The 15,560-nt window shown below is 40.0% G+C and overlaps 1 protein-coding gene across 1 annotated transcript in view; it reads right to left on the bottom strand.

The window, feature by feature from the left end:
- Positions 1-15,554, bottom strand: part of BMPER (BMP binding endothelial regulator) — a 252,149-nt gene extending 236,595 nt beyond the window's left edge. Inside the window, exons 1-2 of the mRNA XM_008051201.1 lie at positions 15,365-15,554; positions 14,199-14,284 (exon numbers count right to left, since the gene is read on the bottom strand). Coding sequence (XP_008049392.1) covers positions 14,199-14,284; positions 15,365-15,497 — 219 coding nt within the window. The 5' untranslated portion in view covers positions 15,498-15,554. The remainder of the gene's footprint in view (positions 1-14,198; positions 14,285-15,364) is intronic.
- Positions 15,555-15,560: the final 6 nt, after the last annotated feature.

Genomic DNA, 15,560 nt, shown 5'->3' with positions numbered 1-15,560 from the left:
ACTGCACTCCAGTCTGGACAACAGAGTGAGACTCCAACTCAAAAAAAAAAAAAGAAAAACATGATCCCCAGGGGAGCTACTTGCTAGGTCTCTCTCACTCACCCCTCAGGGTGCTTTCTCAATGGTTGCGGTTAGGAGACAATCTCTAAAAGAGAACTCAGTGGAGTTTACCCATGATGGGACAGGATTCTAGTACTTGAATTGTAGTCCCAACTCTCACTGATAGCTGTGTGACCTTTGCCTTGCCTTTCCTTTTTTGAGTTTTAATGATTTCACCAATGAAACAGGTTTCTTTGTTTTTGTTTTTGTTTTGAGTTGGAATCTCACTCCATCGCCCAGGCTGGAGGGCAGTGGCATGCTCACAGCCACCGCAGCTTCAACTTGCTGGGCTCAGGTGATCCTTCCACCTCAGCCTTCCAAGTAGCTGAAACCACAGTCGTATGCCACCATGCCAAGCTGATTTTTTTATTTATTATAGAGATGAGGTCTTGCCATGTTGCTCAGGCTAGTCTCAAACCCCTGAGCTCAGGTAATCCTCTCGCCTTCACCTCCCAAAGTGCTGGGATTAAAGGTGTGAGCCACTGCACCTGGCTGAAACAGCTTTCTTAAGAACACCTGCCCTACCTCACAGGGTGGCTTTGAGGAAAATGAACTTCATATGTCATTTTTTATGTTTATTCACAAAAATCTGTTGAGACATCAAGTTTGCAAGGCACTATTCTAGATGCTCTGAGTAATAGTAAGAAAAATTAGACACTATTCCTACCCTAAAGAAACTTCAAGTCCAGTTGGGAGATAGGCACATAAATAATTAATAAAAATTCAGAGAAGGCAAGGAATCAAGGTTATAATAAAAGTAACCAACATGGACTTCAAAGAACAAGTGACTAATTCTGATTGGATGACTAGAGGAGGTGTGATAAAGATGACATGAAGAAGAAAGGTAGCACTTCAATAAAGCTGGTTAACGTGCAAGATAATTGTGGGCAAGTTCTACAGAAGCAACATTATGTAAATGATAGTTGACCTATTATAAAGTTTTGTACCAATAACAGAATTTCAACTGTACCTATCCACTGTTTAAATGTAAACATAATTATTTATGTTTGCATGTATAGATCCTTCTCTTTCCATTAAACCTCTATTGGGAAGAGTTTTTAAAAAATTGGTCCCCACATAAAAGTCACTGGAAAGATTTATTAAAAATGGAGATTATCAATCTGTAGCAGAGCTAGTCAGACCACTGAATCAGAATCTCTGGAGTAGGACACAGGAAATCTGCATTGTTAGCAAGCTCCCTGGTAGTTCTTATGCACATTAACATCTGAGAGCCATCACTGCAGAGCTCTGGTGGGAGAGCAGAAGAAACTGAAGGCAAAATTCTTACCACCGACTTGTTAATGACCTGCAACTGTGTGAGAGAGAAGACAAGCAGTCAAATCCAAGTATATGAGGGAGAAAGGGGAAGAGGCTGCCAGTGAAGAAATACATTGGGTAGGAGCGTAATCATCCACCCCTTGTCACTCAATTCCTCTCTAGGCCCCTGGTACGTATACACAACTGCACAACTACTGGTTTCATCACGTGCCCACACTTTCATTTTAGGTTCTAATGATAGATGGTAGTTTGCAAACTAAAACCATTATCCACATGCTATGTTAAATACATACATATACGTATACATAACCATATAAAATTTAGCACGGTCAGGGAATAATAGGTTGCTCTAAGTAATCAAATATTCCAGCCAAGAGTTAATATCTGTAACTTGCATGAGTTAGTCAATTTTCAAAGAACTCTAAAGGCAATAAAAGATACCTAACTTCAAAACTATCTCAAACATAATTTAATCTCTTTTTTGTTCTCCAGTCTTTGAGTGCCTCGGGACATTATTAACATAAATACTCAATAAATACATGCCGAGTTTAATGACCATCAATCAATCATTCTCCTGCAATGCCATTCCCACATTTCCTGCAGAGCCCCTACCAAGTGCTCCCCCACTAAGCTGAGCACCGCTTGCTCCCTCCTTTCCCCCACTGTTCCACCCCCCTCAGAGGGGTTTGAGGGTGTACAGAGAAGCCCATCAATTCAGAGCTGGAGGTTCACATATTGAGCAGCGTTTTACTGTATCACCACATTTCAGTTTTAGTTTACGAACCCAGCGGAAATTCACTCTGAATGTAAAGGTCCCTTCATTCAGGTATATGCCATAACCTAGAGGATTATGTATCCATTGCATCGTCCTAGAGGATAAATACCTCCTTTGAAAAAAGCCTAAAGGTGCTCAAAGCATACATCAGGTTGAACCACAGAAAACTGTTGTTTCTAGAGATCAATAACATATCAAAACTCTCATAACACCAAAATCTGGGGGCGCTAGGTTTCTGTAACACGGCCAACTAGAATATGAAGTAATTTAAGAAAATTTTCCTTTGCCCTTGTCCAGTATATGGTTTACACAAAACAGAAAAAAAAAATCACAGTTTTTAATAAATCCCAATTATTCCCCCAGCACACACATGCATCTACGAAAGAAAAGGAAGCAACGCCATCTGGTACATGCATTTCCAGCACATCCCAGCAGGGAGAGTGAAAAGCTCATTCCTCCAAAGAAACTACCCCCGGACTAATGAGACTCATGCGAAGAGCAGGGTCCTGCCCCTTCCCTGCCAACCAGCACTTCCACAAATTCTGACTTGAGTCACCTCTAAGGAACAAGGAATTTCATCCTGGTGCTCACCTATGTGCTAATGGGGCTCCAGCTGACCTCACGTGGGTCCCACTGGGCACCAGAACCATTGTTTCACATGTGTTTGAAAACAGGAAATCACCACAACTCAAATCTAATAAACCCCATTTTCCCCCGAGGGGAGGGAAACATAGCACCGCCCCCCCCCCACCTCCATGGCAGAACCCTAACTGTTTTGGCATAGCAGCTCCCAAGTGGGAGACTGTCTGCTTAATCTTTCATGTCCTTTCATTCAGGAAAATAGTGTGCCCATGAGACCAAAAACCGCTGCTATGTGAATGTCTTGATGCTACTGCTTTTACGCCATAAATCCACAAAGTAGGAGAGACCCAGCAGACTGTGAACGCCTCCAGAATTCATGAATTTCTGGAGGTAAAGGAACAGAACCAGGCAGTCAAATGTGGTACAGAGGGCTTTACTGGAGGCAGAAGCACAAGCCCCGTGGGCCCCTGACATGACGCAGACTCTGTCCTCTGAACAAAGAAGGAGCAGTTTTGGTATCTTGGCACAGACAGCTCTGTTCAATTAGAAAATGAAATGGAAAATGAATCCCCCAGTGATTTTCAATAAGATAGTCAAAGAATAAACATGGCAAAGAATGAAAATGTCATTAGTTTGCTCACTACAAAGAAAGTAGCAAAGGGTTAAAGGAACCTTAATATTATTGCTGCAGTCCATAGATATACCTCAAAGAGAAACCTCAGATAATAGGTTTAAAGAATGTTTAAGGAGAAAGCGGGAAATTTTTAAGACAAATGTATTAAAAATATCTCTCACTGAGACCCAAAGAAATGGAAAGCAGCCGCGGGTTTCCATGCCTCCTCTCCCGGGACAGTCTATCCTGGAAATAGCCTCTCTGTGGTCCTGCAGCCCAAGAAGCCAGCAACACCACCAGAGTGACCAACTGACCACACAGCGACTAAAAATACAGTGTTCAGCCTACCCCTACAGTGTCAGCAGCCATGAGCAATTATCTCGCCAAAATCTATTTATTTGGTCAAATATACAAGAGTTACTTGAGAAATGCTTTTTTTTTAAGTTAAATGTGACACTTATTTTAATGATCACTTTTGTTCTTTTTGAAGTGGCTCTGGGGTACCATCTTCATTTGCAGTTTCTCTCTCAGAGTTATGGTTATTCCATCAAAGCAGGGCATTTGGGGGACATGCCATGGTTCATGAAGATGCCACTTGTCCCACCCTCTCATTTTTCCTTGTTGAGTTACCTGTGTGAAACTTACAATTGCCAGTCAGGTTACAGATCTTTGAACTTTTCATTTGGCAGATGTGGGTTAGTACCACTCATTACCTAACATTTTTTAAAAAGCTCATTACACTACAAGACATGTACATACAATAAGGCCTTTGTCCTTAAAAGAAAAACATAATTTTCAACAGAGTTAGCTCCCAGAAGCCAAGGGAGCTAACATCCAAAACCTAATATAAACATAAAGGCTTGTGTCAAGATTTCGGAGTCAGCCTCACTGAAAGAGGCTGGAAATGAATGAGGAATGCCAGCTACAAGGATCAGGAGACATTTTCCACTGTGACTTTTGAAAGCAGAAGTCAGATAGTCCCAGAATCCCTCTTGACTGCACCTCCTGCATCATCACAGGCATTTCTGCTTTGGACAGCAGGTTATTTCTGTAAGAGGGAATTTTCCTTTTATCACAAACAAAAGCAGTCTTATGTCTACATGATCCTATATTTTCAAATGTGATGACATTCCTTTCAAAGGAAAAAAAGTGTCTTTGTAATGATTATTTAAGATGTCTTTTATAGAAGAGGTTGACCTTCTGTGACAAACTCTCTGGGAGAATCATGTTTTGGAACTTGGAGTTCCATTCTTGGGGGAACTATCCCAAGTGTTAACAACCCGAACTATAAACAGGAAACTCCAGCCTAACTCCCACTCAAGTCCCAAGGTTGTGGACCTCTCACTGAAGAGATGGGGCTGACGGAGATGACAGTGTCGAGGTTCTTATATTTGAGGACATCATCCCTTAAGACACGAGTTCACTCAAGTCACTACATTACAAGGCAGAATATGCTATTAGAGAGAAGAAGAAGCAGATTCTCAAAGGAGTCGGCAGGACTGCTGGTCCCAAGCATACAGCACTATATAAATCTGCAGGGCCCACATGTCCAAATCCAGTCAATCTAGTCATGCCAGTTCATCAAGACTTACCCTTCATAGGATGAGACTCAGTCCCACAGATATGCACAAGGAGCTGTGGTTGGTGGAAAAGCAGGGCGCTGGGACACATTGCACTCTTTAAAATGCAAAGAACTCAGAAGCATCAGGCTCAGTGGGTTCACTCAGTAATCAGTTTTCCATTCTTGCCTCCTGCCTGCTACTTCCTGATTCAACTTGCAAATACCGAAAAGGACCACTAGGCCTCACTGGGAAAACAACACTGATTTGTTGTTCATAGATCAGGCAGGTGAAGCTTTGAAGGTGAAAGAGAAGCAACCCATCTTACTAAGACCCAAATACTACCAGGATTTTCCATCTTTAACAGAAAAGGAATCACCTCTTCTGGACATTTTATTATCCACCCTGAGAAAAATTTAGAGTAAACATATTTCATAGTTATTGACAATAAATCATAATAAAACAATCCATTTGACCACTTCTTAGAAGTATGGCACAGGTCCATGGCATTCAGATAGCGGCACTAGCTATCATTTCTGAAGTGCTTATCATGTTCCAGACCACGTTTTGAGAATGTTACATGTTTTCCCCCACAATTTTAACAACTGCCTCATGATGAATATAGAGATGTTGAGATATAGAAATGCTAGGCAACTTACCTCAAGCCATACAACTATGAAGGGGCAGTGATGGGAACCACAGCACTATCATACCTAAAGAATATATCATTAAATCATATGCTAAAAATGGGTTTATGGTATATAATTCACTTTCCTCTACTTAAGTTCTTGCCTTTAATAATAATTTCACATACACTGTTAACAAATGGCTGTCACAAACATCATAGCCTGTAACCCAGTCACCTCGCCTCAGTTAATGCACACAGTCAACCACTTAGATCTGCTAAAGGACACAATATCATTGCAGCTTGCCTAGTCATCCCAACTAAGACTCAGAGAGAGCAAGGTATCTGCTTCGTGGTGCACAACTACAAGAAGATGCGGACAAGACTCGAATCCATGCATTCAGACACCAAGGCCCCCATGCCACAGGTGTACTTCGCTGATGAAATGGGCATTCATAATTTCATTAAAAAAGAAAATATTTTACCTGAAAACCTAGAATTTAAGACATTAAATTATATCATAATATTTTTAAAGCACCATTAACAGTTTAATAGAGCAAACTTGAAAGTTTATAATAGTAATTTTTATATTAGTCAGACTCTTTTATATTGTTGCCTTTATTCCTAATAAAACATGCCCCAATGTGGCCTGGTCCATTTTACATTTAACTATAGAAACATTCCTACGATGTTTGTAAAAAGTGTATGGCTTTTGTCCATGAAATTAGTTTTGTTTTGGTACCTTTTAAAATTTCATGTAGTCTTTACTCACTTTTGTTAAGATCTTTTAAAATCAAAGTTTAGAAAATTTGTGATTTTTGCATTAAATGTTCAAACTCCCCATAGCAATTTCAGTTTTGGATTCCTGCCAAGTGGGGGTTCCCTGAATCCTATCTATGATCAATTCAATTCTGTGTACCAATGTGTGGCAGAGACTAAGGGGGTGGGAACCAGGATTCATGGTTTCAAGTAGTTCAAGAAGATTAAGAGCGGTTTATGCTCCCTCGTTGTGATCTATTGAAAGTCAGCCCTCGACACAAAGGTTTGTGAAAAGAAAAAAAAAGAAAAATTAATTAAAAATCAATTATTTTAAAAAGAAGATGAAGAGAAAGTTTCTTTGATGTTTTCCTAGAACCTTCAGTCTAACTCTGCAATATCTAATACCGTTTTGTTTTCTCCAAACATGTTTTGTCTTGGTCTGTACCTTCCTAGTTTTCCTCCTGCCTCTGTCACCATTTCTCAATCTCTTTTATAGATTTCTCTTTTTCTGTTCTCCTCTTAGATGTAATTCTTCTTCTATTAAAATTGTATTCCCATTTCTTAAAATCAAAATTGAGATTTTTCCCAAGGCAAATAACTTATTCCCAAAGTTTTGAAGTTTATTCATGCACAGCCAGTTAACAAATTGCTATCCTGATTTCTCTATACTGAGTTCAAGATCAACCTTTTTATAAGTCTGCTAGACTTTCCTACTTGGAAGGTCTGTTAAGTCCCACTCCACACATCTCAACTACCTCTGACCCCTTCTTTTCTTGCATTGTCTATAACATTAACTAGAACTCTCAAAATTCCCTTCAATTCACCTTACCTCTCACTGCTGCCATATTTTCTTGCCCAGTGCTATCAACTTTGGCTCCAAAATGCCTCTGCAAGTCTAGTAGCTCTCAGTGTCATAGCACATGGGTACACTTTTTAAAGGTCCTCTACCCAATTCTGATTAATGTACAAAATGTGTGCTACCACTGAGCATACATCCATGAAAATACTTGCTAGACTGAATAATCCGCCAAATGGATCATGCAATAGTGTAAACAACGTATCTCTGTAAAGAGTAGACAGCTGGCACACAAACTAGAATGTTGAGAGTGAGCTCTGAGAAGTGAACTGTTCTACTTGAGTTGTAACACCCTGCTCTAGACACACCAAGCTACAAGTATGTGCTACAGAGACACCCTATAGGTCACTCCACTGTAATGACAACTGCATTTTAGCTACTATGTCTTGCCATGCATGGTTTGGAATCTTTTAGTCCACATATTCTAGAGCTGGACAGTGGTTAAAGAATTCAAAAGAATGAGCAACACTGGCTTATTCTAATGCCTTTCCATCCCCACTGTTGCCCACCCCTGCCCCATACTGCTTGCCCTCATACCCCATTCCTGCTGCCTGTTGTCCAAAGTCCAGCCTCTGCACACACTAAACATCCCCCACAAAATCCCCTAGAAACCTTTATATAAAATGCATCATATAGTGTTGTGTAGCTGTGCAAAAATATTAAATGGCTCCCCTCATTACATGAGTGGAGCTGATATCCTTACTATTGCATTCAAGGTGCTCCCATGCTGGTTCCCATGGAGCTTTCTGACTCCAACTCCATCAGCACTTTGGGCCCACTGGACTCTGCCATTTCCACCCATCTCATGCACATACTCTTCTGTGTCAATCTTCCAATGAGGCTTTGCCTTGACTCTCTCTCCTTCCCCATCAAGGACACAGACACTCTAGCCAGAATTCAACAGCAACCCCTTTAGTACTTGGCTTTGAGTTCATTACAGTGCTCTTCTGTCACTCCTGTAAAACTTATGTATGCATGTGTCTGCCTCCCCCAGCAGGCTGTGGGCAAGAATCTGTCCTATTGGTCTTTATCTCCTCAAAGGTCCCTAGCCAGCACAATGCTTCAAACACAGAAAAGGCTAAAAATAACAAAATAAAATGGAAGGGGGGATGAGGTGTGGAAAGAAGGAAGAAAGAATAATATTATTGAATTTATAACCTGCTATCCCTAGTGCCTTGAGCTGTGTTTTATAGAATTAGATCTGGGAATCAACAGGTCTTAAAATATACTCCCAGCTCATTTGCTGATCTTAACTAAGTTCAACAAGCACACTTGACCTCCCAGTGCCATGTAAGGTGGTGTTATTCATATTCTTTTACAGCACAAAAGATTCAATATACTATCAGTTAGACAGAAGTGCCATAGAAGAGGGTGTGAAAGACTGCTATCCTTTATTTATTCAACACATTTTTATTAGCTGGTCTTATTTCCCATTGTTTTGACTTTCCTGACTTTCCCCCCACTATCTCCTAGTCTCCTGCCCTCACTAAATTTGTGTTCCAGCCTGGGGAAGGGCTCTTTCCTCAACATTATTTCCTACCCTTCAAGCACAGTTGACTGCAGATGTGCATGGTCAAGTCCAGTGCCGTGAAACAAAATAAAGCACATTTGAAATAGAAGGGGGATGGGGAGAGGGAGCACTGAGTAAGTAGGCAGCAAAAACACACTCAGGTTTGGAACGGGGTCGAGAGACTTCCACAAGGCGGGCCAGGAAAATCCCCATGATGCCAGACCACTAGGCAGTTTTTCCAGAATTACAGCGCTCCCGAGTCCCAACCCTATCACTCTGCCAATAAAAGTACAAGTGAAGGTGACCCCACAGGCGTAGAGATGTAAATACAGTGCAAGAAAGGAGGCCCCTCTTCCATGGAAAGTGTTTTGTTTTGTTTTGTTTTATATTTAATGGAGAGCAAGGGGAAACTTATACCAGGGCCCAAAGAACACTGGACCAATAAGGAAGCAGCCTAGATCAGTCCAGTCAAAGTCTGGAGGGATAAAAAAACTCACTAAATGTTACTGACAAACCCACTTCATTCACAACAATGGGTGGCCTTGGCATTATTATCACTATGTCTCTTCTCTATCAACTTTTTTTTGTCCTTTTCTGATGAAACTTTGAATCCTATTGGGAATACGAATTTCAAAAATACACTATCATCAACAATAGCAATAAAAAAATCATTTCAGAGAGTTTATGAAATGCCAAGCCTTGGGTCAAGCCTTACCTGCTGTGTATTAGTTAATTTGCAAAGCAATGCTATGCTGTAGAGTTGATATCTGTCCCATTCTCCAGATGAGGAAACCGAGGTTTAGCAAGGTGAGGTAACTGTCTCAATTTCACCACCAATTAGATTTGAACCCAAGTCTGTCAGATGTATGAGTCAAAGCTCTTTGTCAAGTTGATATGAGGCCAGCCAAAAGCTGTCTTCCTTTGAAGGGCGCTCCAAATTCCAGACTCGGCTCGTGTTACAAGATCAAAACCACTCTAACTGCCCCCAAAGAGAGTCTATGTTAGTTCTTTGCAGGTTGAAACTCCTCTATGAAGCCCTTGACTGTGTCTGTAGACATTTTTAGGTGGTAAACAACCAGCAGAAGCAAAGTGGTTTAACGGAGACAGAACGGGCCTCACATCCCAGCTCTGTCTCTTAGTAAACTGTGTGGCCTTAGGAGATTTGCTCTGCTTCTCTGAGCCTGAATAAAGCATGGATATGAGAAAGAACAGCTGCTTCAGAGCTGGTGTTTGTGAATGTGCCAACACAATCCCATAAATTAGTTACTGCTCCCAAAACTGATCTATGGAAAGGCGATTGGTCATGTCACCTTCTAGATAGAGTAAAAATAAATAAATAAATAAATTTGATTGCTTCTTCAGTGAATATTTAAAGCCTAGAAATGATACAATACAACTTTGAAAAAAATGGCATGTATGTATGTATCTGTACATATTCCAAATGCAGTACCTCTCTGAACACATCTAGACTGCTTTACATCTCTTCCCCTGTCTCTCTCTTCGCCTCCCACCCATCTATCATACATTCACACACACACATACACACACACGAACTGAATCCTCCTGCAGTAATAACTCCCTCATCCTCAAACATGTGCCTAACACTTGCTCAGATAATAGATATCTCTTCTCCAGTCAGTTAATTTGAACAATGAAAAACACAAGGATTTTATGGAAATAAGGCACCCGAGAGAATCTAAGATGCTAGAAGCTAGCTGTTTAGTGATAGAGGATTTTTGTGATTAAAAAAGTCTAGCAGACAAGGCCTCCTCTGTGCTCACTGTCTGGTTGGCTCCAAGATGGGTGGAGCCCTGATTCTTGTAACACTGAATTTCACGTCGCTTTTTATGAGCAAAGGGTCCATTTCTACATTGCACCTCTGGATTTAAAAGAGGAAACTTCAACCTCAGAATAATGTTTTTTGCTGAACAAAAATGCATGCCAAACTAAGCTCTGACTTTGGATTTACTGAGTCCCAGCCTCCAAAGTTTTCTCAGATTTCTAGCACGGGGCCCAACTCACTGGCTCCCGCCATTTCCTCCTATTCTACAGTTAGGTAGAGAAGTCGAGAACAAGGACCTCTGCTCATGCACATACTCGGTGGACTCAGGGATGTGCCACAGATCCAGAGGATGGCTTCAGCTTCATTTATTTATCTGGGTATAGTTGGTTCTTATTAGTCGTACATCAAATAATTCTAGCAAGAAGTTGGGGGAAAGCACACAACCAGTCATAAGTCTGGGCCTCCTTTCCTCAGTCTCATAAAAGACCATTTTGTAAGGTTGGGAAGAATCATGCTTTGCTTTCTCATTAAACAATAAAGCAAATGCATCTTTAACCTGAGCTGCCTACCCAAATCCCTAGATTTTAGGACCGTGGTCCAAATTCTCACCTTCCCCCTTGAATAGATGAACTGAGACTTTTTGGCCCACACATTTTAAAAAGAGATTCCATCACCAGCTAACAAACAGGTTATTCTTGGATCAGGACTGGTTCTGGCAAGATGCTCAGGTCTATGTAGACGATGATAAATGAGAATAAAATTATTCAGTTCTGCTTCCCGTGGCCACCGCGCCCACTGTCATCCTCAAAACCTTCTCAGAAATGAGCTCACTCCACCTTTGAAACATTTCATAGCTTAAAAGTTTAAATCAGGCCAAGTTGATTTTTGTGGGGTTTTTCAAGTTTTTACTCTGTAATTATACACAGGACTTTGTGCCACCTATTTCCTCCCAACTGTAACATTTTATGTCTTTTTTAAGCATAACGTTGAGGTTAGGTTTTTTTTTTTTTTTTTAGTACATGTTATGAAATAAGATATGAGTGTATGCTCAGCCTTAGGTAACTTTCTGCCAAAAGGCTGGACCAACACAAACTAAATATGACTATTTTCTTTATCCGAAGTACAGTTGAGACTATTACATACCCTCTTAATGTACATATATAAAACTAGCTCACGACTAATGCTCCCTGCAGGTCAACTGAAATCACAAGATTTTCCTTTCATATAATGTGATTAACAAATGTTAACTAACCGAACTTCTGAAAGACTCGAAAGAAAAAACAAAATAACTCAAGGAACACCAAAAGGTAAAATAATTTGGACAGTCTTTCTATTTTCTCCTTGCTTTCCTCACATCTTTAAGCAAATAGGCTATCTCTCACAGTTACAGGTTTGTACTCTAGAAGCAGACAAAACTGAGACCTTCAGCTCCACTATTTATTCAAATGCAACCTTCACAAGCCATTTAACCCCATAAGCCTCAGTTTCCTCATCTTTAAAATAAAGGTAAAAGCCTTCAAAGGGTTTTTTGTGAAGATTAAATAAAATAATGCAGGCTTAGATAAGTACTGGGCAAGTAAAAATAAAATAAAATAAACATAAATGTTTACCATTGCTAATATTATCAATCTGTTTAATATCTCTATCTTCCAGCCTAAGAATAAAAATGCCAAGCAGTCTCCTGACAGTCTGGGTGCTTTGAAATCCATGAACTGCAGTGGGTTCATGGAAATGTACAAGAGCGTACACAAAGAAAGAAGTAGCCATTTATTCATTCTTACTCAGTTTTACCAAGTCATTATAAATGTTTGGGAAGCAATAGTGACTGTGACAACTTGGGCCCCATAATCCAAAACCCCTGCAAAGGTCATGATAACATATCGCTGAGCCTTTCAGCGAATGAAAGAGTTCTGTAAGGGTGAGTCTGATAGCCAAAATCCCAATGTGACATATTTAGAAAGGATTTCTGACAGCATTCACTCAAGGCAGATACCTCCAAATGTTACTTAAATGTTAAAGACATAAACGAGTCTACTGTCCCTCTGAACTTAATCAATACTTTTCTAGAACAAATATCATTCCCACTCCCACTTGAATTCCAACTGATGCCTCTTTTCTCTTCAGAGTTACTCGTTATCTTCAAAATTGCAGGATTCTAGCATCTATCGTCTTATCACTAAGTCTCTACTTGCAGAAGAAGGTACTATTTTCCACTGGAGTGGGAGTACTAAAAGGAAGAATGAGTGTGGAGAGTTATTTTTACATCATTTAGGGACAGTTTGCAAGACTCAAACCATACATGTAAATTTTGTAAGAAGTAATATTGTCGAAGAGGAAAACAATATTTTCACATGTGAAGCTCTCAGCACGTTTAAATATTACTTGGTCATGGTATTTTCCTCTGAAATCTTAAGAGATGAAGATAAAATAATTCACTCACGATATGCAGATATGAAAAATTTAAAAGGTAGATTATATACACACAGCATTTATAAATCTACAACTGGACCAAAATTTAAATTCAAGGCTGCTTTTCAACAAGTTGTTTAGTAAAAAGTCATCAATTAGCATGCCAACCTATAAACACAACTCTAAAGATCCCTCTTTCTTAGTTCTTGTTTAATAGGCAGCGACATTTATCGGGTCAGCAAATGCAGTGCATTTTTACTTGTTTCTGTTGATTTCCTTAGTCTGCAGAATCTGATAATCACTTAATACAAGCACTTTCCTTCATCCATTTATCACTTCATAACACTGACATCAACTTTTGACTTGAAAAAATCTAAATATTGTTAACTTAGATGGCTTGGTTTTTGCCTAAACAGGGAAGGATCTCTTCTCCAGCTCCATTCAGCATGCCGATCTGGTACCAAATAGTCATCTATCACTTTTGGGCTTTGCATATGACTACCTTAATGTATTTCCAACAGGATTTTGTGATGTGTAGTTTTAAAATCAAGTTTTGCAAAGAAGTGGTTTTCATATGAAACACTCTTTAAAATGTTGCTCTTTGTGAGTCTATAATTCCTCTCAAAAATTATTATTCTTATTACTTAACCTCTCCCAAGTGGTTACTTATTAGACTTATCACTAACTATTAAACTAAAATAAACTGAAAGAAATTATTTGAAGCTACTAGGCACTGGCAGTGTTAACTAAACCGTTGATGACAGCCAAGAGTCATTCTCTATTAAGGATAGAATTGTCTTTTCTGATGCATGCTTCCAAATCAGCAATAAACACTGTATTTGAGAGTCTAGGTTATAGCAGGCAAAGAAATCCAAGAAATAAATCCAAAATTACATCTTGTCCTTATGTTTGTTTTTTGTGGCAGTCACTTCTTTCCCCTTGTTACATATCTTATCGCTGCCTGAATGTTATACCTTAATGTTATCTCATCATTTTCCTGCTGAATTTAGATAATAGAGCCAAAGCAGAAAGTTTTGTGGCACCTGTGATACCAAAAACAGACATTACAAACGAATTTTCACTGAGACAACGTCATACAAAGTTCATCTTAAGTTTACTTCTATAAGGATGATGTCAAAGATAAGAATTTCCAGCTGGATGAAATGGAAATTGCCAAAGTCCATAAAACTCAGAAATTCAACTGGATTCAATTCACAAACTATGTGCAGTTATGTGCAATTTTGTAATGACTAAAGACAATTTTTAAGATCTGGTTATATTATCACATTTAATGAATTCACCTTGTCAGAGAGAGCAATTGACTTCATATTACCTGCTATCCACACTTACCAAGCAGACACACATTATGCAAGGGTTGTCCGTGATAAATGGAATCTGGAGAACTTCACCTTCATTTTCACATTTTGCAACAGAACCTGAAATTAAGGAGAACATTTTTTGAATTTAAACTTAGCTTATTTGTATTATGATAACATTTAAAACTTCTCACTAATCCTTTCTGAAACATCTACCCAAATTTCAGAAATCCTTAATGAGCTTTGAATTATTAGACTCACACAAAACAAATTATCCTCCCCACACATACACAAAAATTCATTTTAAATAGTTTTCCTTAATGGGTTAAAAAAAAAAAAAAAAGACTATGATATGGACATACAATTTCTGTCCTCAGGTGGCCAAAGCACAATTCCAAGTATTTCACTGGATCTTTAATAATACTCCTTTACAAAGGTATTTTAATTCAACACACATACCCATATGCAAAAAAAAAAAATTTAAATTGCCCATTAGGGCAGATTTTTAATTTGACCAAAAGTCAGGACTGTGTCGATAAACAAGCCTTTATATGGATCTGCCTCATAAGGTCTTGGGTTGAAATCACTTATTGAAACGCAATCCTCTTTTCTCTTCTCTTAGAAATCGACTCAATATTTTCTTTTCTGCACCAGGTGTCAGTAAAGTATGTCCTTCAGAATAGCAGCTGAGGTCTTCACCTGCCTGAAAACATATAATTATTATATCCTGCTATTAGTACCCTTTTTAAAATATGATAATTTCTTTAAATTCAAGGTCTGAAGAGCCGGTGCTTTACAAAGCACTCTAGCACAGCAGATATATTGGAAGCCTACTGAGTGAGAAAGAAAGGTGTGCGGCAAACTGCACATACTTTTTCTTTAATTGTATAGGGGGAGAAAAGATTAAAATAAGGGTTGAGGAAAACATTAAAAATAAATGAGAGTATTCCCCAAATTCAAGTAGGATGTCTATGATCACTGCATTGAAGGCAACAGCCTCTCAACTCTCCACCTCTTCACCTATTCACAGCCTTCCCAGCCCTAAACGCCCCAGGCTTCGCTTCGACCCCTTCCACCAGCGAAGGGCAGGCGCCAAGGTGCGCGCTCCCCACCCTCCATCCCCCGGGCAAGCCAGCGCCTCCTCTCCCGGGTACCAAACCAGCGTCCCAGAGGGCCGGTCCCTCCCGCCCCCTCCCCTACCTGTCAAGAAGGAGGAAGCCAGAGACATAGGGACCCCCGAGCAATTGAGCAGCAGCAAGACGCAGCAGGTAATCCCGGGCGAGCGCCGGCGGGGACGCTCAGCCAGAGCCCTGACGCCGGAGAACCAGAGCATCGTCACCTGGAGGGAATCCCGGGCGACTGCAGGTCCCGCGCCGCCGCCTCTGCTCCGCGGCCG

The sequence above is a fragment of the Carlito syrichta genome, unplaced genomic scaffold, assembly GCF_000164805.1.
Source record: "Carlito syrichta isolate Samal-C Ts95f unplaced genomic scaffold, Tarsius_syrichta-2.0.1 Scaffold169078, whole genome shotgun sequence".
Taxonomy (NCBI): domain Eukaryota; kingdom Metazoa; phylum Chordata; class Mammalia; order Primates; family Tarsiidae; genus Carlito; species Carlito syrichta.
This window is presented reverse-complemented; position numbering and strand designations above follow the sequence as displayed.